The sequence below is a fragment of the Talpa europaea genome, assembly GCF_964194135.1.
Source record: "Talpa europaea genome assembly, chromosome: 4".
Lineage (NCBI taxonomy): Eukaryota > Metazoa > Chordata > Mammalia > Eulipotyphla > Talpidae > Talpa > Talpa europaea.
This window is the reverse complement of record NC_140070.1, coordinates 139,774,954-139,799,571: the sequence shown is the minus strand read 5'-3', so window position 1 is coordinate 139,799,571 and position 24,618 is coordinate 139,774,954. Positions and strand designations below refer to the sequence as shown.

General features: G+C 45.5%; 2 protein-coding genes across 8 annotated transcripts in view; both read left to right on the top strand.

Moving 5' to 3' along the window:
* SYNJ1 (synaptojanin 1) overlaps positions 1-11,382 on the top strand; it is a gene marked incomplete at both ends in the record, with an annotated part of 71,562 nt that extends 60,180 nt beyond the window's left edge. For 3 of the 5 annotated variants that reach the window (XM_084231004.1, XM_084231002.1, XM_084231003.1), the window contains 5 exons: positions 226-369; positions 4,301-4,371; positions 5,583-5,691; positions 5,944-6,161; positions 10,576-11,382. In XM_084231004.1, coding sequence (XP_084087130.1) covers positions 226-369; positions 4,301-4,371; positions 5,583-5,691; positions 5,944-6,161; positions 10,576-11,382 — 1,349 coding nt within the window. Of the gene's footprint in view, positions 1-225; positions 370-901; positions 941-2,641; positions 2,690-4,134; positions 4,174-4,300; positions 4,372-5,582; positions 5,692-5,943; positions 6,162-10,575 lie in introns of all 5 variants that reach the window. The other 2 variants (XM_084231000.1, XM_084231001.1) reach the window with 2 other exon arrangements.
* Positions 11,383-16,211: 4,829 nt separating this feature from the next.
* On the top strand, positions 16,212-24,196 carry LOC311169985 (cilia- and flagella-associated protein 298; the record flags this gene model as incomplete). 3 transcript variants are annotated; one of them, XM_084232290.1, is made up of 7 exons in its annotated part: positions 16,212-16,350; positions 18,673-18,840; positions 20,221-20,288; positions 21,990-22,148; positions 22,624-22,755; positions 23,789-23,884; positions 24,083-24,196. In XM_084232290.1, the coding sequence occupies 7 exons, from the start codon at positions 16,212-16,214 to the stop codon at positions 24,194-24,196; spliced, it is 876 nt and encodes a 291-aa protein (XP_084088416.1). The 3 variants fall into 3 exon arrangements, with proteins under 3 accessions (XP_084088416.1, XP_084088417.1, XP_084088418.1); XM_084232291.1 differs by lacking the exon at positions 23,789-23,884; XM_084232292.1 differs by lacking the exons at positions 16,212-16,350; positions 20,221-20,288 and having other exon boundaries at positions 18,763-18,840.
* Between the last annotated feature and the right edge of the window lie 422 nt (positions 24,197-24,618).

The following is a 24,618-nucleotide window of genomic DNA, read 5'->3' as shown; positions in this document are numbered from 1 at the left end:
TAGGAAGTCCACAGAGCTAGCATTATCACCTCCATGTTCCAAAGAGTAATTGAGTGGTAGAACTTGAGTGCTGTGCTACAGATACCAAAAATGCATGCTATTATACTCACTGTAGTTCAAATTTAGAAAAATAGCAGAGAGAGAGTTTATCATAGGAAATACCATGCCTTTGTGCTCACACTACCCGCTTGGAATCTGATCTTCTTACATAATGTGCTTTTTCAGGTTCTCCTGTTGATGCCCTGCCAGCAGCACAACTGCAGCAGAAAGATTCCTCCCAGGCCTTAGAACCCAAGCGCCCCCCTCCTCCCCGCCCAGGTGCTCCACCTGCACGTCCTGCTCCCCCACAGAGACCACCTCCACCTTCAGGTAACAAACCATTCTGTTTCCATTTCTGCCAGATCAAAAATCTTCCTCATTAAATTGAAAAATGATTTGCGTGTTTTCAAGCCCTTAGCTCCTAGATTTTACTATATTTATGTTATTGCTGCTGCTTCCTCAGCTTTTCTCTAAAGAACAGTATAGGTGCAACAGAATAGGCAGAGATTTTCCCAACTGGATTTCTGTAACACATTCATTCTCACAGCTGCCTTCTTAGAAGAAGTTGGCTTTGGTTTTGCTAATTTGATGTAGCTGTGCTGATTTCTGTAAAATGTATAATTAGACCTGAAGAACTTACTTACTATAAAGTTTCATGTATTTGTCCAGATGTCCTTTTTAAATAAGTAGAGTGTTGTTAAATCATTAGAAATATTTTCTTTAAATAATAGCTTTTTCAAAATAGTATAAAGATACTGATGTGTATAATATTAGACATCCTGAATTCTATTAAATCTTTGACATTTCAATTCTTGTTTAATGTCATTTCCTTTCTGCTGCGTATTTGCTTATGAATGATAAGGGGCTAGGAGTCCTGCACCTGCTAGAAAAGAGTTTGGAGGTAACTGTTTATATTTTTGTGATATGTTAGCATTGGTTCATTGATGTTTTGGAGTTTGATCCCTATAACTGAAAGACATTTTTGGTTTCAGTTGATAATAGTCAAAAAGAATGACATTTATACACCAAGGTAATAATAGTGCCAAATTCAATTGTATTTTCTTTAAAAAGATTAAAAACCAGTTTTATAGGTGAATAGAACTGACGAGGCCTTCCATTTCTCAGTGGACATAGTTGAATTACTCATCAAGGCCCAGTGCACTTTTTCTTAATACAGTCAGTTTGGTGACAAAGAGTTAATTCCCAGAAATCATACTGATTTCAGAAGGGATTCGGGTTCAGTGAATATACATTTCCCAAGTATTTAATTGTATTAGATTGTATTAGAACTCTAGTATGTTCCTTTTCTGGTAGCTTGTGGGTTAGCAAAATTTCCTAGGAATGCAACTTAAAGTTATAATAATTAATCTGAAACACAGCTTTCATTTTGCATGGCTTTATCATAACATCCTAAAACTCATATCTCATTTTAATATAAGAATTCTTTTTTTTTTTTTTTTACTCAATAAGGGCTTTTATTTAAGCAAATGGATTGCTTTTTTTAAAAAAAGGGTAGTATGCTCAAAAAACTTCTCACAAACCTCAGTTGGAAGTATATATATATCAATATCTGACAAGTTTATCTAATTCTCAAAAAAGAGTGAGGTGGTTATCAGAGCTCCACCGCTGAGCTTTTACAAACCTGGCTTAGCAGTATCACAGCTCACTGTACATGTATGAATTGGTCTGTGTCTCCTCCAGCTGCCCCATAAAATTGCTGACCAATTTACATGTTACTGCAAATTGAAGTGACCTGGATGCAGATTTTAATGACTTTGTACAATAAGGGATGCTAACCATTATTTCAGCATTATAGCTTCTGCAAAATACTGCTAGATGATAATTTTCCCATTGATTTACAGATAACATTAATTTTTCCCATTTCAAACTTCTTTATATTTATATGATAAAATCACTTTATCCCCTTTAATTAGGAAAACAATTTGTGGAAAACAAGTTTTTGAATTGCAGAAAAGTTGTATTAGCAATACAATGGCTTACATAGAAATCTGATTTACTTTTTAATTATTGCTTCTTTTCATCATTCTGTGGGTAGTACTTGAAGCATATTTTTTAACCCTATAAACCAATACTTTAAGTAGTGTCTTAGAGAAGTCATTATAGTACTTTTGGAGTTTGGTCTTTTTTTTTTTTTTTTAAATAATGCAGCAAAAACTACTATGACGCTAATATAGTCCCTTAGGAACTTAAAATCAAATTGAAACTTTATGATTTTATTTTCCTTTTTGACTGTCAAATATTGGAGCTTATATTAGTGATTTAAACTAGATGTAAGGACTTAGAAGATCATAAAACAAAGGCACTCATTATATATATTTTAAATTCCCTACTGCTAGAATCTCAGATATAAAAAGCAAACTGTCACCCCATCTACTTTTCTGTTTAAAGAAAAAGGGAACTCATGTTTGAACTAGGCATCCAAAGTCACTGTGGTTTGTGTTGATATCTTTGAAGAAATTTAAAACAGTAAAAGAACCTTTTTACAGAAGTAAGTTAATGCAGAAATTGTGTTGTGTGCCTGCCATTCATTCTGTGCCATGGGCCCTGAACACTATACAGCTTCTGTTCTTTCTCTGAAAAGGTCTTGGAGCCCCTCCCAGTCCTGGGGTAGCTAGGCGAGAGATGGAAGGTAACAAGACTTTTGCATCATGAAAATGGATCTCTCATTTTATTTCTAAAATGTCGGCCCCTCCAGTGTTTAAGAGCATACTAAATCTTATTCCAACTGTAAACTTCCTCTCCCTTACCTTATGTATACTTTGTGGCCTTGTATTTTTTTCTTTTCATTCTGTATTGTATATAATTTTTAATAGATACCGTTTAATTTCTCTGAGGCTTTTATGATGTTGTTGTGTGCTGTTTCTGTATGTACTTAGGGTGTGAAATTACTCTACAATGTTATTTTATGGAGAATATAGGTCAGGGCTTCCCTGGTGGCGCAATGGGTTAAGTCTCAGCACTATGAAACTATCCGCAGCCACTGCCCACATGGCACAGCAGACCTCTCCTATCTCTCCTGCCACTCCCCTCACTAGTGTATTTTAGTCATTCCGCCTGTTCTGCTCCCCACTCTGTCTCTGGTGAATCCTCTCACCTCCTTCCCCCACACCTCTAGCCTATACCCCAGCTCGTGTATGCATAAATAAATAAATCTTTAAATAAAAAGGTCAAATGTTTAGAAATGTACAATACTAGCTCAGAAGTTGTAAAGATTAATGACTACAATTAATTCCTATTGAGATCCAAGAATATAACATTTTTGTGGATAATTTCTGATAATATTTTTATGTGTAAAGGTGAACTGAATTTGATTGAGAGAGCATACATCAAGATCCTGACTTTGAAGGGCTGATGGAGTCCCTGTAGCAATCACATTGACATATCTTTGCACATGGCTGAGTCTGAGGTGCTGCCCTTAACATATCCCCTAGTTCTTTTGGCCTCCAAAACCAATTTATTTCATTTTATCCTTCTGCTGCCTCTCTAATGGGCTTGGTCCATATTTCTACACTAGTCTTCCATAAGGCATATTAAAGATGTGCCTATCTTCTACTTTAATCATTTTTTGTTGTAGAAATCCCAAAGATCTTATAAGCTTGTGTTATCCACAATGGCATGTATCCGCAGCATGTGTCCCTAAAATGTCAGGATCCTCTGGTGTGACTTGGAAACGTAGCTCTGCCTGTTGCTCAGAAGCAACTTGTCTGCTGAGCTCTGAGAAGCACTGGTGCCACATCTATGACCGTGCTTACAGCTGACCAGATGTTTTGAAGGTTCACAGGAGAGAGCTTTGTTGAGAAAGTCACCTTAAAATTAACCCTGTGAGGGAGATATCAGACTGCGGACTAAGACGGTCTCCAATAAATGTCCCTAGAGAGTATTCTAATTTTTCTCTCTTTTGAGGTATTTCATTCAGAACTAATACTACCCTTCATCATTATCCAAACAAAGTCCTTTTGTTCCCATCTCATGCCCTCATTTCTGCTGGTAATCAAACAGAATAACCAAGCAATGTTATGCAGTAGCACTTTATTGTGTCCTTAAGACTAATTTTTTTTTCTTCCTGCTTCAAAGCCCCCAAAAGTCCTGGAACGACCCGGAAAGATAATATAGGTAAAAACACTTGCATTTAGCTACTTTACCTTAAAACTGGACGATAAATAGACACTTGGAATATTAGTACATAGTTTCTTTCTATTTTAAAAAATCCTAAATACACGTTGTGGTGTCTTTGTTGCAGGACGCAATCAGCCTTCACCCCAAGCAGGACTTGCAGGCCCAGGACCTGCTGGATACAGTGCGGCCAGACCGGTAGGCAACACTTAGCCTGGGAGCCAAGAGGTTCAGGTTCTAGGCCCCAGTTTGCTACTAGTCAGGTGTGTTTTCTTGGAGAAATTACATGACTCATCAAGGCCTCAGTTTCCTCAACGTAAAATGAGGCAATTGCACTTGATGATCTCCAAGGTACCTTTCAACTCTGACATTATTTTAACATACTCTCTGAGAATAGCTCAACATGCTTCATTATTTGAATGAAAGTGGCGTGCTAAAGTAATCATGGTCCTAAAATAAATATCTTAGAATCTTAAGTATTTGAAGAGGTGATATATTTGGGCAACTTTTTATTCATTGCCTGAGTGATTAATGAGGATATAAACTCATCCTTCAGTAAGAAAGATTTAAAACTTAGATTTCAGGGGAGAAGGCATTATAGACTCAGTATATTGAAAATGCCCTACAGGGATTAAAATTAGACAGATGGTGGTGTTTGGGAGCTTTGCTTGACCCTTGCGTGTCTTGGTTTTCTGTATGTTTATCATTTATGTTCTCTTATCATTAGTCACGTAGTTATTCTGTTCTTTACCCAAATGAAAAATTTCTGAGATATAACAAGTAGTAAAAAAGAAAATGGAAACCAGAAATCAGTGATTTAGCTAAAAATACACTCTTCACCACTGTGTCTTTTAGTGTATTTCATTCTTAGCGTACTGAGTTAGTCATTCAAGTGTTTTTACTTCTGTGTTTAAAAAAAACAAACAACTCAAGGTGTGGTTTCTCTTAAGCCTCTTAGCTGGGCAGTGTACAGCTTCCTCTGTCCCTCAGTCCTTCATGCCATCGCCAGCTCCCACAGAGCACTGCACATGGTGACGCACACGGCCTGCAGCTGTTCTGGCCTGAGTTTTGATCCTATACTTGCTTCTAGCTTTGTGGCCTTGGGAAAGGTGTCTCCATTATTTTAGCTTAATTTAAAAAAAAGAAGAAGAATACCTCCGAGGGATATTTTGAAGATGAAATGGAAATACCCATCCAGTGCTTAACATAGAGCCTCACATAGAATAGTCAAAAATGAAAAGGAAGGTTGGAAAACTTGTGACTATATGATTGTAAGTAGAATGCAATTAAAAGGACAAGAGGAACAATCTAACAGAGGAGATTAAATAATACGCAAAAGCAAATATTTCCATAAAATCTTACCTGTTGAAATGAGTGAATATCTCAAATGTTCCATTTCCCATTTGTAGACCATTCCGCCCCGTGCTGGTGTGATCAGCGCCCCACAAAGCCAGGCTCGGGCCTCTGCTGGAAGACTGACTCCCGAAAGCCAAAGCAGACCGTCGGAAGTACCGAAAGGTAAACTATTAGAAACACCTTCTGTTCTTTGTTTTCTCTTTTCACTTTTTCTTTTCCTTTTCCCTTCTATCATGTCTCACCTTCCACAACTTAATCATATAGGAATCTTCTTCCTGATTTAAACTGTAAGAAATGAGGCTACTTGTTGAGACAGAAAACCCACAAATCCTGAATCCCCTAGCATTTCACCAATGGAAGGACAAAACATGGTTTTCTAGAAAAAACTTACATCTGAAAATGATTTTCTTTTAGGTTCGGCTTTTCTTCCGGAACCACTGAAGCCTCAAGCTGCCCCTCCTGTGCAGCCTTCTCTGCCCTCACCCGTTCAGAAGATGCAGGAACCTCTGGTCCCGACAGCAGCACCTCTGCCTCAGTCTGGCCCCCAACCAATCCTGGAAACCCCCCCTCAGCCACCACCTCGCAGCAGATCTTCCCACAACTTGCCTTCAGAACCTTCATCACAACCACAAGTAAGTCCCACAAGTAAACAAAAGACCATCTTTGATGCTTTTGGTATAGGCTTTGAACATATTTCAATTATTAACTTTTATAAGGAGAAAACAAATGTGGAAAAAAAAATTTCATCTTCTTTTCCTTTTGCCTTTTGGTAATAGTAGCATCTTGAGATGTGACTTCAACAAACGGGTGTCATTTGATGTCTCCACTAGTCACGTAGCAAATGTACAATTTGATTGTTTGAGGGTTTGTTTGTTTTTAAATAACCTATTATCTAGATCAATTAGAGAGTGATCCTAAATTAGCGTTTTCAAAGAATTTCTAAGTGACTCCCAGACTGTTTTATCTTGTTAACATTTAAAGTATTTGTGAATTTCTTAGTTTTTATGTGAAATTTACTTTGAAGAGTTGCTAAATTAAGATGAACAAGAATGAGTGTTTTTCTTATTGTTCATAGTTAGTGAGTTAGTTTTGGTTTTCACTTTCTGGAGAGAGGCAATTAGATCATGGCCTGAACTTTGGGTTAATTTCCTATGAGCAGAGAAAATCCTTTTGTTCCTCTTTTTTTTTTTAATATAGAAGAACTGGGTTGTAGGCCAGAGTTTTGCGGGGTGAGGATTCACCAGAGATAGAATGGGGAGCAGGACAGGCAGATTTACTGAAATACACTGCTAAGGGAGAGGCAGGTGAGACAAGAGAGGTCTGCTACGCTGTATGTGAGTCAGCATCCTGGCCAGCTGGGGAAGCAACTCAGGCCTTAGTAGTGATAGTACTGAGACTTAAACCCTAGGCCACCAGGGAGGCCTCTTTTGTTCCTCTTGATGCTGACAATAGTTCCTTGCTGTGGTGAAGCTGGTGTTTCCTGAGTAGTTAGTCATTATTAGATCACTTTGGATGGTTTGGGCTTGCAGCAGTAGGGTTATTCACCAAAGTAAAACCGTGAAAATAATGTCCCCTCATTAGCATCACACAAAGCAGCACTTTGCCTTAGTGAATGGAAATCATGGCATCTCTGGACTTTGGTTATACCAGAGTGATCTCACATTGGGATATAAATCCAACATTTAACTACAGAGTTTATAATGTAGGGATAATCATGCAAGGTAGACTTATATTTTACCAAGATGGTGTTTTAGTCTTGTTATGTACATTTCAGTAAAATGATGTGACAGCTGGCAGTGTGAGGACAGCACACAGAAAGCCTCATGCCCCAGATCTACTTAACACCCCCCACCTACACACACACACACACACGCCTCAGTGTACCCCACTTACATGCTCCTGTCCAGTGCTGAAGCCCATTGTATAACCATGAGCTTATCGAGAAAGGATTATCTTAAACTCAGGAGTCTCCTGTTTAGTAGGCAGGAAACTCCCTAATACTTAATATTTTTGGAATGGTGTCTCTAAATTGTCAAAATTAGTTTTAGTATTTTTAAAATAATCTATTTTTTATAAAATAACTTATTGTATATTGAAAAAGATTTGCACAAAACTGTTCCTTGAGAATACTGCATTTTAAAAAATACTGCTGTATTATAGGAAAATTTTTATTCATTTTACAAAAATAAGATCTAGTTTCTTACCTTGTTGTACTTTCTAACTAATAAATTACAAAATGAATTAATGATATTGTCCTTCAGAAAATTTGAGTAATACGGATCCTGACAATTTTGTTAAATATGAATTTTCAGTAGGGTAGTGCTTTTTTGTGCAGTGCTCCCATTTTGCACATTTCTTCTAGTGATGAGAAACCCATGGGCTATCTTTAAGCTGTATTCTGCTCTTGGGCTGCCATAGAAAGGTACCAGAAACTGGGGGCCTAAGCAAGTGTTTTCTTGCAGTGCTGGAAGTGCAAAGTCAGGATGCCAGTGTGGTTGGGTTCTGGGGAAGGTTCTTCTGCCTTAGACACTGCCTGCTCTCAGGTGTCACATGGCCTTTCTTCAGTGCTTCACGTGGAGAGAGAGCAAGCTCTTCTCGGGTCATAATCCCATCATGAGGGCCTCACCTTCATGACCTCTGACCCCAGGTACCTCCCAAAGGACCTAGCTCTCGCTACCATCACAGTGGAGGTGAGGGCGGGGAGAACACAAATGTTTCACCCATAGCGGACTGTTCACAATATTTTAGAGCTCCAGACTCCTTTCAGGTATATTATTTTTGGAATAACAAAGCTTTGAACTGGTGAGTAATCAACCTCAGGCAAATTTAAAGTCTGGGCCCTGTTTCAATAATACACTTATCAATCAGTGTTACCAAGAAATTGGAATTTTCTCTGGAACTTGTGCTGTGACCTGATGTATTGCTGCTCTTTGATTCCATATATCACATAGAACTAGAAGTGTTTGGAAGACTGAATTGCCAGGGTTGTTGGTTGGTCTCAGATTGCCCTCCTAACTCTTTCCTTTGATGTCTGTGTTCCCTTTCTCAAAGCAGGAGCAACCATCAGGGTAACAGGTATTGGATTATTTCTCAATCTTATATGTGCTTTTCATCTGTCATAGCACATTAGATGTATGAATCTTTTGTTTCATACATCTAAATTTTCACCCATTATTAAAATCACCTGTCCACATTAATAAATCCTTCATATCATAAAACCTGTCTTTTTTTCCTTAGTATTTTCAATTTTTAGGAACCATTTTAGCTGTTCTTGTTAATGCTTTTACCATTTTTTGCTTTGTTTTTTATGAAAATTAACAAACTAAAAAAAAGTGTACCATCAAGAAGGTAAGCTTTAGGAATATGAAACTCTGTCAAAACCAAATTGGTTCTTGGTTTTGACAATAGCATGGTTACATCAAAATTCATGTTTGTTTTTTTTCCTTAGCTTTCTTTTGGGAAACATTTTTCAAATAATATTAGCAGCAAGCTTCTTACTGATAAGGAAGAATTGATAATTTAGAAAGGTGAAAGTCAGTAACACGCTTACTTAAAGATCCTTCCAACACCCTTCTCTGTCAAAATGCCACCATTTTTAATGCCAAGTTACCACAAATCCTGCTTCGATTATAAATTATTTCTAATGTAATGAATGGATGGTGTGGCTTCCATTATTTCAAGTCTGATTGGACACAATGATCCTGCTTCTATCAAATGACCATTAACTTATTTTGAAAAAAATAACTTTTTAATACATGAATATAAAGATATTTAAGTGTAGATAACTACCTTATTTGGCAAGGGCCTACTATTCCAAGCTGTGCTTTCCTGTCCTTCATGGTGTGTATTGTCCTCCCCATCATGAGAGAATTTTGTTATATTAATTGTAAGCCAGAGATGATAATAATGTAGAGTTAATTTTATGATGCTTGTAATAAATTTGTCTCAAGTAGACTTCCATATGTGTCTGCTTACCTTTCATACACTCAGAAGGCAGTTTAGAGTCTAACATATTTATTCTTTAATTTTGTACAAATTTGTCATCATATTAAGATTAGTGAAGAAAAATATACTTGTTTGTTCAATTATAAAATGTGTTCAATTGAATAAAAATCAGATACTTGAAAACTATTCTCATAAGTTATTCACACTATTTCTTTTTGCAAATGGATTGCTTTCGTATTCTTAAGCACCAAATTATTGTTTTATAGAATGCATTTACATTTTATTGGGCTGCAGCTGTTTTTCAACATATTTTATGAACATTTCATTATTTTAACAACTATCAAACTTCGTTTTGCTCCACTTTGTTACATTGCAAATCTTAAGCTAATATTTTCCTTCCTCTGCTGTTGGCAACCCAAGGGTTGCATCAATATCTTAAATTTAAATCTTTAAATTTGGCATCAATATCCAAGTCATCTGTGTAGTTTTAGTGATTATATAGAGTTTTAAATTTTAAAATGTAGTGCCTGATGAGCTCATTTGCTCTCATAAGGCCAGAGATGCATTGTCTTCAGCTTACGAATAGAAATATGCTAACAAATTCTCATTCATAAAGTTGAACTTCTGTAGTAACATTACCTTTAAATGAAAGTAAAATGAAAAGAACAATGATAAACCCACATCATAGATGGGTGTTGGAAGTTTATGTAGATTGTGCGTAAGTTCTGAAAATATAGTTCTTAAGTTCATGCTAACATTTGATAGAATTGGGCATGAACAAATTCTGTAGTTAATTCTGTACAATTCTCTGTTTTACCATACCAATACTTGCATGAATAAAGTAAGCTCTATTTAATTTGGGGGAGGATCTTTTAATTGTAGTGTGTCATAAATTTAGTGTAGAGGATGTGTAAAGACTAAGATTTTAACTGTTTTACCTTAAACTACCAGAGTAACAAACTATAAAAACCTGCTTTTTTAATAAATTTGTTGCTTGTTCCCCCTCAACCCCTCCCAAAATTTGAGGAAGCTAGGAAGGATAGAAAAAGTAAATTTATCACTTTTTCTTTTTGAACATTTAGCACTCTCTCTTTTTTCCAGATAAAAACAAATGGAATCTCCGCTGTCAGATTGGAATCACCACTAAAGAGTGACCCATTTGAAGACCTGTCATTTAATCTGCTTGCTGTATCAAAGGCTCAGTTATCTGTTCCAGTGCCCCCTGTGCTGACCCCAAGCCCACAGGGACCGGTCCATTTGCCTTCCGCAACACAAAGCAACATTAATACTTTGAGTTCTGTGAGTTGCATGTCAGCACTGCCTCCCATTCCAGCCCGGAGTAAATCCCAGGAAAGTATTCGAGGTTCTCCAAACCCATTTCTTACTGGTGCCACCAGCACCAATCCCTTTACGGACAGGACCGCCACTCCTGGAAACCCATTTCGAGCCCAGCCTCAAGAATCAGCTGCAGCTTCATGTTTCTCGAAGGAAGATGCTAACAGTCCTTTCTCTTCTCTGAAGCCTTTTGGTCATAACGAAAGCAAGTCTTCATCTTCCCTTGCTGGCTGTAAGGACAGTGTGGAACTACAGAACCAGTCTACAGTAAAAACTAGCAACCCAAAAGGATGGGTGACCTTCGAGGAAGAAGAGGACTTTGGTATGAAAGGGAAGTCGAAGTCAGCTTGTCCAGACTTACTGGGTAATCAGTCAGGTTCGTTTGCAGGCTCTAGCGTGACCTTTGATGATGACTGGAATAAAGGTACAGATGTTTCTTTCTGTGTGTTACCGTCAAGAAGGGCACCGCCACCACCTGTTCCTTTGCTCCCCCCTGGCACCTCCCTGCCAGTCGATCCATTCACAACCGCAGCATCGAAGGCATCATCCACACTAGACTTTACAGAAAGATAACGTTCTGCAATAGAAACAGGCGTTTTTCTGTTTGGGCAGGGTAGAGCCATGACAGCTGGGCATTAGTTATTCCTTTTGTGCAATAAGTAATTGTTGAGTGCACTGATGTCCTCACGAAATACCACTATTTAATGTGTACAGAGTTGGAATATGTATATATTGGAAATAAGGAAAAATCTTCCTCATGATTAACTGGAGTTCTTGGTGTGTCTCTGTTTGGATAAATACAGGAGAGTAGTAGCCATAAAAAGTGCTCAAAACTGCTTTAGAAAATAGTCCTTGTTCAGAAATTCTTGGTCTTCTCTGAAGAATCTCAAAAAGCCCAAACAACTTCTAGTTGTCACTACTGCCAGCCCTTTTATACTTGTTAACAATTGGTACTTATAAGTATTTACCAAAGAACTATCAAAGTTATACCGAAACAGATTTTTGAAAGGCACTGCTTTAAAAAACAAAAGTGTGTACACACACACAAACATATGTACTTGCACATTGATGAAACTCATAATTTTAAGTCTAGATGAAATTCAGATCAAATTTTTTCCTACAAGTTCTAACAAAGTTCTTTTTCCAGTATTTCGAAAGGATGGCTATAAATGTAGTTTGAACATTTCATTAATTTTTCTTCTTAAAACTTGAATAATTGTTGACACAACCACACCCGTCCCTTCAAACGCACACGTAACGCACATCCTGTCTCTGCCTCCGCAGCTCCGTGTGCTCTTCTTAGCGAAGGGTTTGTGCAGCTGGAAGCAGCCTATCTGTGGTCACTGTCATGTAGGCGGACGCTGCAGGCCTTACATAGCAGCACTCGTATACCAGGAAGGCGCCAGCCAGAGTTCAGTGAGAAATACTAGAGCTACACATGCCCTCTTCTCTCCGTACCTTAGATACGTGTTGCCCTTTTTCCCTTCCACTTTGCTTCTTGCTTGCTTTCACTCTGAAATGTCACTGGCTGGGAAAGCAGCACCCTAGGAGTGCTTTGAATGGGGGGGTCTACTGTGCGTGTGCCCTCCCCTCCCCCGGCTACATAGCGCAGCCACCACGCTACTTTCATCTTTAGAGGCTACACCTCAGATTAGCTGTGGATTTTATCTCCTGCACTGCCAATATGCAACTGTTCCTGCTTTCATTAATTTTATGAAGTACACAGAATTTCTACAGAACGTAGTATTTTGATATCATTAAGTAATCACAATCAGAAAACTCCTTGAGCAATAGTTGTGTTGTTGCCAGTTTAAGTTAAGACCATCCTTCCCCATTAAGACGTATAATAACATTCCTTTTATATAAAGAGTTGTAAAAGTCCACCTAAATTCCTGTGTCCACACTTATCCTTTAGAGATGTGCATTGGGGGAGGAAGTATCAGAAAATGGAATTCACAGCTAAGGATATATAAATGTACAAGCACAGCAAACTGCATTGCACTTACCACATGAAGCAAATCTAGTAGGAAAAAAGCACTTTTCTAAATGCTCAAATGTTATCAAAATATTATATTTATAGAAGTAATCCTCTCTCTATTAACAACCAGTATTTGCTGTTAGAAATAACCCTTGTGAGTTTTATATTGTGCTTTTTGGGGGGTTCTAATCATTTCAGCAGTAGTATATTTTAAACTGCAGTATTACGATAAGCTTCAAAATGTGAATTAACTTGTTGAGACTGTGGCTTTAACAAATCTGTGTGACTAGTGTATATGGTATTTGCTCTCCATTAGCAAAGTTGTTCATTCTAAACTTCACTAGTGAGTGCAGATTGCAGATCTGTGAGCAGTGTTTCCTATTGAATATAAACTACTGTCTAAAATCTACATATCATGCAGCAGCTCGGCCTTTATCAGGAAAATTACATTTGGCAAGTTGCTGAACATGCACAAAGTTCTGAGAGCTAAAGAGAGGCTGCAAAGAACTAGCCATTATTCTGTGTATTAGTAAAACCTTTACCAGATCTGTTCAAAGCAGAACAGAAATTAGACACTAAGGATCTTGTGAAATCTGTGTTCTCTCTAGTAGGTTGCTGTTTATATGTAAGAATTTTATTGCTTATGTGGCATACAATATTTATAACTATATACTTTATAGAGGTACAGTATTAAAGTCAGTGGTATACAAACATTCTGTACATATCCTGTGAAGTGTGCTGTCATATGAAATAAATATACCTGTCTTTACCATATTGACTACTTTGCTCAAAAGGGAATTTTTCTTAACCATTTTCCTTAAACTTTCTGTATACAAGTTAGTGACATTAGGAGACAATGGGTTCACTCACTGTCAAATCAGGCATTTTAATTCAAGACTTTTTTTTTTCTATTTAACTTCTCCACGTAATACTCTAAAAGTAACAAGAAAGATATTCTGAGATTATTCATCCTCAAGAAGCCTGTCAGAGAGGCCCTCATTGACAATCTTGTTGGCTGGAAACCCATGAATGATGACTTTATACCGACAGCAGGAGGAACAGCTGGAGGACCAGGGGAGGCAAGCATGGGAAGAGCCAGGCAAAAGAATAGACGGGCTGAAGAGACCCCGAGTAAGGTACAGAATCCAGAAAGTCCCAGCTGACGGCGCAGTTGGCTATGAGCCACCCACTGCACTGGAGGTTGCTCCTCCTCAGAGGAAGCTCATCTCTCCCTCCTCTTCCCAGGCGGCCCTGGGTTGGTTTGGGCATTTCCAGGCCTGCAGTCACAATTTTTCTCCCTGCCCCAAAGCCCCAGCAAGGCAGCTTCGATTCAGAGCCAGAGTTTCAGGAGCACATCGGTACCCGCGTCTCATGGTCATGCCAGTCCGTAGTCAGCAACGGTTCTCCCAGGAGATGACCGGGGAGCGGCCTCGACAGCCCGGGCTCCCTGCACGGGTCACCCACCCCTTAGGGCATTCCTAAAAAGCCAAGCATCCTGCTTTGCTTTCTTTCCCCCCCACCCCCCTCTATTTGAATTTGTTTATTTATTTTTATTTTCTCTGTCACTTTCACTGGAATAAAAGCGCCGTGAGAAAGTGACTGAACGCTGCTGAGTCCCGGGCGCCGAGAAGAGCGCGCCAGACCCGCTGCCCTCAGTAAGAATTTCTTATTTTTTTTTTTAAGATTTTATTTATTTATTTATACAAGCACTGGGCACAGTCAGAGGTGCGGGAGGGTGAGAGAATTCACCAGAGCCAGAGCGGGGAGCAGAGCAGGCAGAAGGACCGAAGTACACTGCTGAGGGGAGCAGCGGGTGGCAGGAGAGGTCTGCGCGCCATGTGGGACCCTCCTCCGGTGGCCGGGGAGCAGCCGGGGATCGAACCGGAGCCGCAGAGGCCGCGGGCAGCTTCGCAACCCAGCGCTCAACCGCTGCGCCACCGGGGAGGCCCAACCCCTCAGTAAGAATTTCTTGAGCGGTGGGGCAGCGTCCTTCTGGCAACAGCTGCTTGAACCACCCCAGACGTGCCGACCAAGTCACTGGCCCGCCCGTGGTGCTGAAAACCGGGAGGGTCTCCGGGCCCACAACTCGCCGCCCGAAGCCCCCAGGCCGCGAGCTGGGGGCGTTGCCGGAGTGGACAGTGCCGGGGGCGGAACCGCAGTGCCACGTGAAGTGGCCGCGGGCGGCTCTGAGCCGCTGGGCGCCTGTGGGGACACCCCCGACCCGACCCGCTCCCTGAGGGCGCCTGTCGGGGGCCCCCGACCCTATCCAGTCCCTGAGGGCGCCTGTGGGGCGCCCCCCAACCCGACCCAGTCCCTGAGGGCACCTGTGGGCCCCCCCAACCGGACCCGCTCCCTGAGGGCGCCTGTGGGGGGTCCCCCGACCCCCTCCCTGAGGGCGCCTATGGGGGACCCCTGTTACGGAGCAGCCCCGATATAAAAACGGGTTGCCTGGCTGTGGGTCCTCACCCGCGCGCTTAAAAGGAACTTAATACTCCACTACAGGCTCACACAAAAGGTTCATAACAGGTTTATTTAAAAGGGGAAAGGAATTGAGGAAATGCACAACTCAGGGAGAAAATGGGGAAATAAAGTCTTTACTGCGTCCTCCCCGATCCGCCGACCTGGAAACCCAAAGGCACTCTCCGAGCTGGCCGCGCTGCGAGCTGGCGGGGAGCCAAAAAGGGACCCCCCCAAAGCCCACGTGTCTGGCTTTATACCAACTTGGCTGCTTAACCCACCCTCAGGTCCCAGCCACCTTCCCTTGGGTGGTGACGGGATTTGTCTCTCCCAGTGTCCCGATGGCTTTGGCCTGGGGTGGGGGCGGAGTCCACGAAGCCTGCATGGAATTAGCTCAGGACAGCCTTTCCCCCTAACACCCCGGCCCGACCCGCCCCCTGAGGGCGCCTGTGGGGGCCCCCGGCCCGACCCGCCCCCTGAGGGCGCCTGTGGGGCCCCCGGCCCGACCCGCCCCCTGAGGGCGCCTGTGGGGCCCCCGGCCCGACCCGCCCCCTGAGGGCGCCTGTGGGGCCCCCGGCCCGACCCGCCCCCTGAGGGCGCCTGTGGGGGCTCTCACAGCTCGCACGACCCTTGTGGAATCTCGGCCCCGCGCTGTGCGTGGGCTTGTGTTTGGCGTTGCCTGGGCAACAGTCACTTCCGGGAGGGGTTCGGCCTATTCTGCTCGGCGGGGCCCGCTCCGGCCGGGGACTTGGTTGCCTGGCAACAGCCGCGGCCTGGCGCGCGCGGCGCAGCTTCCGGGCGTCTCTGGAGCGGCGGCCCCGGCCTCGCCGCGTCCCCGTCGCTCCGGCAACAGTCACTTCCGGGGCGGGCGCCCGGGCGCGGGTTCCGGCCTCCGCCGCGGTTAGTCGGCGTCGCCGGGCGGGCCGCGCCTGCGGGACCCCCTCGCCGCGGGCGGGCCGCGGGCGCCATGGTGGTGCTGCACGTGAAGAGGGGCGACGAGAGCCAGTTCCTGCTGCAGGCGCCGGGGGGCACCGAGCTGGAGGCGCTCACGGCGCAGGTGGCCCGAGTGTACAACGCGCGGCTCAAGGTGCAGCGCGTCTGCTCAGGTGCGGCGGGCGGGGGGCGGCCAGGCTGGGGCTTGGGGAGCCCAGACCCAGCTGAGTTTGGGGGGCAGCCTGACCAGGCTCAGCTGGGCGCAGCCGGGACAGCGGGGCCTGGGGAGCCGTGCGCGGCCGGGCTGGGCAGCCGGGGCGGGGCGGGGCCCGGACCCCCGGCTTCAGTGGGGGAAGGAGAAACCGGGCCTTCCGGGACTGAGGACAAGGACGGCACCCCGAGGCTTTCAGGGGCAGGCTGGGGGCGAGAACCAGGTTTGTGAACATTTGCATCAGCCGGGACTGAGCTGGGACGCCGGGCTGGTCACCAGAGATGCCCCCGGGCCGGGGAGAAGGGGGCGACCGCTGCGAGGCCCCCCGAGCCGGGACGGGGCGCTGCGAGCAAACCAGCGCGGGGGGCAGAAGGGGTGTTACAGGGCAGGGAGAGGGGCACCCCAGGCCCCCCAAACCTGCCTATTCTAAATGGGTTCTGCCATCCGCCACATCAACACAAAAATATATGAGACTTTAATGGGAAGGAACTTTAATACAACTAGGAAACAATACAGGAAAGGCAAAGAGTCTAGTTTCTAAATCAAGCACCCAAAGCTACCCGTCCCCTTGGGGGTAAAAGTCCACCCAAGCAAGATTGGCCCAGAGCAAGGCCCCAAAGCCTGTCTCAAGTCTAAAGCACCTTCCAGTGGGGACCCACAGAAAAGGAAACAACCAGACAAGCCCGGAAGGAAAAGAGCAAAATCAAAATCAAGATAAAAGCTGCCATGGTCACCTCCCCACGGGTCTCACCTACATCTGTGTCACCCCATCCACGACCAAAGACAAGCACAGTTTCTTCACGTGTCTCTAGGCTCCATGCGCCTCCTCCAGGTCTCCTTCTGGCTCCAACCTGCTTCCTTCCTTCCTCAGTCTCCTCTGCAGCCTCTTCTCTCCCTGCTCAGCTCCACCCTCCCTTGGGTGGGGCAGGGAACCTGGAACCTCCCCCTTTCCTGGGGACCACCCTGTTACAGGGGGAAAAGTGGTCACAGGTGGTTTGAAATGTGAATTTCACATTTGGAGTCCTCTGAGCTGGAGCACATTGGGGGATGACTCTCCCTGCTTTGGCGCTTCATGGTGAGAAGACAGGGCGAGAGCCTGGTGTTCGCTAGTGGTGTCCTGTCTCCTGTCACTACTTGGGTTGCCCTGACTCCTGAGGGCAGGGGAGTCCAGTGGCACCTTCTTCTGGAGGGCAGTGTTCCCCACTGGAGAGCCAAGCATGGTGTGGCCCCGGAGCTTGGCTGAGGAACTGCGTTTTTTATTTTAATGCATTTTAAATTGTAAGTGACCTGCTATATGAGACAGAAGACACATGGCACTCCAGGTGTGGTCTTGGTGTTATTTGTGTTTCTATACCTAACACCCAGGGTTTTTGTACCTTGGAGAACTATCAACTTTTAGGAAGCAGGCATGGAGTCTCGTAGTTATTCAGTTCACCCGCTGACCAGGATACATAATTTATTTATAAATTATGTGAAGTTTTGGGGGCCTCCCTGGTGCCGCAGGGGTTAAAGTCTCAGCACTATCAGGCTGTCACCAGCCACCGAGGCATGAGTTCGATCCCCGGCTAGGGAGCTGACCCACATGGCGCAGCAGACCTCTCTGTCTCTCCCACTGCTCCCCTCAGCAGTGTATTTCAGGAGATCCACCTGTTATGTTCCCCACTCTGTCTCTGGTGAATCCTCTCTTACACACACACACACACACACACACACACACACACCCTCTGCACCTCTGGCCTACCCCCAGCTTTGTATGCAGAAATAAAAATAAATCTTTTTAAAAAATTATGTGACTTTTATATAAAGTAATAGCTGTGTGGTCCGAGCCAGCCAGAGGTGATAGAGCTATAGCATCAGGGAGAATGGGGTGCTGATAACTGTCCTGCTTTCTTCCCAAGGTTAAGTTAAATGAGAGAAAACCTGTGTGATTGTTCTTGGAAATTGTAGTCTTATAAGGATATTCACACTTTAGGTGAATTCTGAGCTGTGTCTCCAAGTACCATGAATTACAACACAGCACAGAGTCAGAACAGGATCTCCAGTTGGGCTGCCTGTGACCGCGGGCCAGCTTCTGAGCCCCCTGAGCTTCTGTTGACTGAGGACAAACCTTTGGCCACTGATCAGAGCTCAAGGACAGGTCAGCCACATAGCTAATGGCATCTGAGTGTTAAATAGTAGCTGAGGGACATGACCTCTGACCTCCAGGGAGCTCACATTTCAGTAGGGTACAAGGTGATGGGGTGCCAATTGTGGTTAGGATGTTAAACCTTCTCTTATTTTTCAGAGATGGAAGAACTGGCAGAACACGGTGTATTTCTCCCTCCTAATATGCAAGGACTGACAGATGAGCAGGTTGAAGAACTGAAACTAAGAGATGAATGGGGTGAAAAGTGTGTCCCCAGCGGAGGTCCCGTATTTAAAAAGGACGACATTGGACGAAGGAACGGGCAAGGTGATGTGGCATTTCTCTTCCATGTCCTGGCCTGAATAGGCCAATACGTAGGAAAACAGTTCTTAAGTTAAAAACCTGATCTCAGCATTCCTGCGCAGTCAGAGGACTCGACCATCCAACTCCTTATGGTAACACTGTAGTCCACGGTGACTCTGCTGGAGAAAGGAAGCATCCGCCTCCTTACTCTTAGAAGTTGCAGTTTGTCTTTAAATACATGCCATGTGAATCACCATTAGTGCAGGTCAAAAATGGTTGAAAATTGGCAATTAATATGGTTCAACTTGATAGTTTGGGAGGCCAGTCGTTGAAAGTGTGTTAAGGGTGTTTGTGTGGTTGGCAGTTGCTGGGGTTTAGTTAGGGATTCTGCGTACAGGGAACGAGTGTTGCACACACAGGGTCTCCTTGAATTGAGGACGAGTCTCTCTGTAGTGCTCAGGCTGGTAGCCCCGGGCAGAGCACTGAGAAATATGTAGCTGGCCACGAGGCACTGGAAACAAAAAGGCTGAGAGTCCACTTTGATGGCCATTAACCCACATAGGGATCCCCGCTCAGAGGCCAATATCTGCCGTGCCCCTGAGGCCTGTTAGAAGCAGAAGAAATACAAAAATGCCTTTGCAGTCTAAAAGAAAGGTTTTTTAATATTGAAGATAATAGGACTCTCTGGTATTATTTCTTTCCAATGTTAAGCCCGGTTAAATCTTTTCATACCTAGGGCCTCCCCTGGTGGCGCAGCAGTTGAGCACTGGGCTGCGAGGCTGCCCGCAGCCTCTGCCACGCCGGTTCGTTCCCCGGCCGCCGGCGAGGGTCCCACCAAAAAAAAAAATCTTTTCATACCTAAACTCACTCTCAACCTAGAGAGCACCTTGGCTTTTGAGAAGGAATCACATCAGTGACAGAAAGTACGGTATCTCCCACGAACCGGTGACCTGTTTATTAGTCCTCTTTAAACCCTTATTTTCTTAACCATTTCTAGTGTTTCCAATGTCTGATTAATATTCTTGACTTAGTAGGAATGCAAGGTTTGAACTTGCCTTATCTCCCCTAGTTTTGGGTCTTTCTGGGGGTTTTTTTTGTTATTGCTTCTAAACTTTAAGGTGATGACTTATTTTTCTTGTCTGGGGTGGGCAAACTGGGGGCCGCTGCCTGGTTCGGTCTGCCCAGCGCCCTTCATTTCTGTACTCTGACCTTTGGTGCCGCGCCCGCTCCAGGATTCCCCCATCTGACAGGGTTTCCCCGACTGCTTCACCCTGTGTCCCTCCCCCAAGTTCCGCTCGTGAACCTGCTCTCATTTCACTTGCTCCCCACTCCGACAAAGGAATCAGGTGCTGAAGAGGAGTTTTAAAGCTGTCTGTCTCCTACTTACCTCATTGCTTTTTACAGCTCCAAATGAAAAAATGAAGCAAGTCTTGAAGAAAACTATCGAAGAGGCCAAAGCGATAATCTCTAAGGTTCGCTCTTTAAATGATGCTTTAAAACTTACTGTGTAGGACACCGACTCCGTATCTGGCTTCTGGTGTCTCCTAGCCTCCCCCCGCTTCTTGTTAGTTTTTTTAGCCTTCCTGGGGCCAGGAAGCAAGCGTGGTGGGTGGGCCCTGGCTTGTCTTCAAAATTGTGACCAAGGTCCCGAGTCCTCATTGAGATCAGATAAGTAACCGGTGTGTGTTAATGGGGTTCCCACGTCAACTAAGAATCTGTGCAGTGATTTTATTCCTTTGCCCTTGAGAGGAGCTTAGGAAAGCGAGACCGGGAGGCTGCAGACACGCCATTGACATGAGATGTTTGACATGAGCAGATTTTTGTGATCATCATAAGTATTTATACAAAAACTATTTCAGAGGCAAAACATGCATCGGTCTTGACAGGCAGGCGGCGTATAGGGAGAAAAGGACTGAGGAGTACAGGAGTTGGTTTCTGTATCAGTTGCATTTATTTACGTGTCGGTGACATTAGCTGCGTCCGCCCTCAACTGCAGATCCGAGCGGACGCCTGCCCTTTCTTCCGCCCCTCCCGATTCACTGGGCAAAACTTGTTTCTAAACCAGAATTTCCCACATCCCACAGGCTCTTAACTGACCCTTCAGGTGTTTCAGAGCAAGCTCTCCCACCGGGCCTCCTTATGCTGCCAAGGCTCCGGAGGCCCTTGGAGGGGCCCTGGCACGCGCCCGTGCTCGCCAAGAGCCTTTGACCACAGGGGCTTTGAAAAGCATTTTGATAGTAGTTTTGAACACGTGATCAGATCAGCACGTCTCACAAGATGGGAGGAAAATGGTGTCCTGAACTGCCACTGTCACTCTCTCCCCTGGGAAACTCTTTCCTCGCTGGTGTAGGTCTTCCCTCTGCTGGGTCCACTTTTAGGAAGTATTTCATAGTTTACAGAGAGGCCGCCAGTGTTCTGCAGCGCTCCGGAGTGGCCACTGACTTCCAGGGCTATCGCCTTGACCCCCTTGGGAAGCATGCCAGGGCGACAGCTGTCCAGCGATGCAGCCCCAAGCCCCCCTCACCTACCAGCCTGGCCTGGGGGGTGGCTAGCTGGGGTCAGAGCAAGCAGAGCAGCGAGTCCTATGCCCTTGGCCTGGAACCCGTCCCGTGTGGCTCACGCTGGTTCTGGAGAGAGTGCACACTCCCTTCCTCGCTCCCCTTGGGAGCCAGCTACCAGGTCTCTACTTAACTTCCCCGGTCAGCAACCTCTGCCCAGTGGGCCTCCCAGCCTCCTGGCTCCTTCCCCAGAAGCCCCTCACTGCCCAGGGCCTCACAGTAAGGCCCAGTGCTCTGGCTGTTGGAAGGCGCTCCAGCCTCCAGGTCCAGCAGAGTGGGCTCCACTGCTACCTGCTTGTCTTCGCTGATGCTTGTCCTGAAGCCCGTGCCCCAGCCTCAGCCCCACTCTGTGTCTTATGGCCCCTGAGCTGCCTCCCCTTCCATGTGCTTCCTGTTTCCTGAGCCCCAACAGTCTCTGTGCACCCCGGTGGGCTGCTCTCTGGGCTGCTCCTAGTCTATGACCCGGGCCGGGGGGCCAGGCTCCGCCCCTGGCAGGGTGGCCAGCCTGTATGATGCCTTCTGTGGCTCGGGCAGACTCAGGCTGGGCCTGTGCATGAACTTGATGACAGTTGATGGGCTGGCTCGGCGCCAGGTAGCAACGCCTGACTCTTCCAGAAACAAGTGGAAGCCGGTGTCTGCGTCACCCTGGAGATGGCGAGAGATGCCCTGGACCAGCTGCGAGGCGCCGTGATGATCGTTTACCCCATGGGGCTGCCGCCCTACGATCCCATCCGGATGGAGTTTGAAAATAAAGAAGACTTGTCGGGAACTCAGGTCAGTGTCCCTGGGTCTCCTGTGAGGGGAGTTCACCTCCCACCGGCAGAGGCGGCTCAGCCGTGACAGCAGGTTCCGTGTCGTGTCCTGGTAACGCGGATTATAAACCCCTGAAGTTTGTCCAAGGAACTGCTTTGTTTCTATGTCGTCCACAGCTGCCAAAGACCTGTGGGTGTTAGGTGAGGACTCCTTGTCCGTACAACCCCGCGGGAGTCCATGTTCTTCCCTCGCCACCTCCTGGAAATCCCTCTAACAGGCTTATATTAGGGGTGAGGCTGCACGTGAGGTGCTAGGACACCCCCCTTTCCAGAGCAAGAAGGGGACTGAGTCAGGGCAGGAGCTGAACTGAGCAGGGGCTCCCTGGGGCACTTGGGGCACAGGGAGGGCAGGCTGCAAACCTCCCCCTTGGGGGCACCCCACCTGGCACCGTGGCCCTGGGGCCCTGGTCGCCTCAGAGGGCTTCTCTCTGCCCCAGGCCGGACTCAGTGTCATCCAGGAGTCGGAGGCACAGCTGTGGTGGGCGGCCAAGGAGCTGAGGAGAACAAAGAAGCTTTCTGACTATGTGGGCAAAAATGAAAAGACCAAAATCATCGTGAAGATCCAGCAGGTGAGGACTTTGCTTTCCAAGACAAGGGTTTTGATTATTTTCTTTCAAACAGATAAAAATTTACCATAGTCTGAAAAACTTAAGTCCTTCTGCAAACACTTTACTCCTGTTGGCCCAGGTGTAAACTAAAGCTCCCTGCTTTATACACCAGCAGAAACTGGAAGACAGTGTGAGTTGACAGTATCTGGAGTTTGTTCTAATTTAGAGGGAGCAGAGAGGTCATATTAGTTTCAACTTTAAAAATGAACCTAATTTTATAGTAAATAAAAATGCCTCTTGAAATGAGAACCACAACCCAGGCGGTGATGTGATGCTTTCCAAAGCACTGATCCTGGAGCTGGGAAGGAAGGGCGCTGTGCGGCGTCCCAGGCCGCAGGTGAAAAGAATTTTGGAGCCTTGGTATATTTGACAGGCCCTTAATGCTGAATCCGGGGACCAGACTCAGCGGCAGACCAGCAGGCAGGGAGGCAGCGACTGAGAAGCTCCTCTTACTTTCCGCCCCACCCTGTCTGTATTTACGGGTGTGCACGCCCCCCGCTCGCTGGCTTCTCAGCCCAGGGATCCATAATCCGAGGTGCTGCCCCATGCTCCACTTTTTGCACCAGCCTGATACCATGTGTGGTGGCGCGGCCTGGGAGGCCAGCAAGGCCGCAGGCGGTGCCTGTGGAGGCTGATGGCAGGAAGGCGGGAAGGAGCCTGAGTTGCCCCATCTTCCCTGCAAAGCGTTCCCGGTGAGAACAGACTCAGGCGTGGGCCTGCCGGGCCGCTTGTGTCCCGCTTCTGAGCCATTTCTGTCATGTGGGGGAAACCAGGTCCTCTCCCTCGCTCTGTCCCTTCCGTGGGCCTGCAGTGGCTGCTGGGAGTGGCCTGGGCAGGATGTTGTTGCAGCCTGACACCCCACTTCCCTTGGGGGTTCACTTTGGACGATAAGAAACGTGCAGCCACTTGGCAGCGCAGCTGGCAGCCCACTGGGTCACCACCTGGGTCGCCCTCTCGGAGCGCCAGGGTCCCCAGCCTGCTCTTCTTCTTGCAGAGGGGACAGGGAGCTCCGGCCCGAGAGCCCATCATCAGCAGCGAGGAGCAGAAGCAGCTGATGCTGCACTACCACAGGCGCCAGGAAGAGCTCAAGGTAACACTCAGCAGGTTCCCCAGAGTCGGGGGCACTCAGGGTAGGGAATACAGAATGGCTTCAGCTTCCAGGGCTCCCTCTGTGTCCTGCTCTGGGAAGGCAGGGGGCAGGGGGTTGGCATGGGCTCCTTCTCCAGGCTGTATGTTGCAGTAACACTCTCCTGAAATGCCTTCCTGAGTAAGAAGCTTTTATTTCCAGAGACTGGAAGAAAATGCTGATGACGACTCCTGTTTAAATTCTCCGTGGGCAGATAACACTGCTTTGAAAAGACATTTTCATGGGGTAAAAGACATAAAGTGGAGGCCAAGATGAAGTTCACCTGTGGAAGCGTTCAAAAATATTAGTTCAGCTTTCTTTAGGCAAAATAGTAGTAATAATATTTACTATAATAATAATAGAGACCCATAACCCTCTGTGAAAGATGTTGAAATTTCTAGCTTTCCTCATTTTTCTTTTAGTTTGAATTTTTGAAATAAAAGTTATTAAAGGTTTTGGAATTTCATAATTATTCCTCAAAGGAGTCGGCCTGAGTTATTTTTATTTCAGGACAACTATTGGAAGATTTTCTTTGACAAAATTCTACAGCTATAATTCCAATCATAATTTTTGTAAGATTACAATTATTATATATTTTTTTTCCTTCCTGATTACGCTGTTGTCTTATGAGAGCTGCTGTGCTGGAGGAACTGGAAAGTTCTTTTCCTCAGCTGAGTCTGGCCTTGGAGTGGCCACTA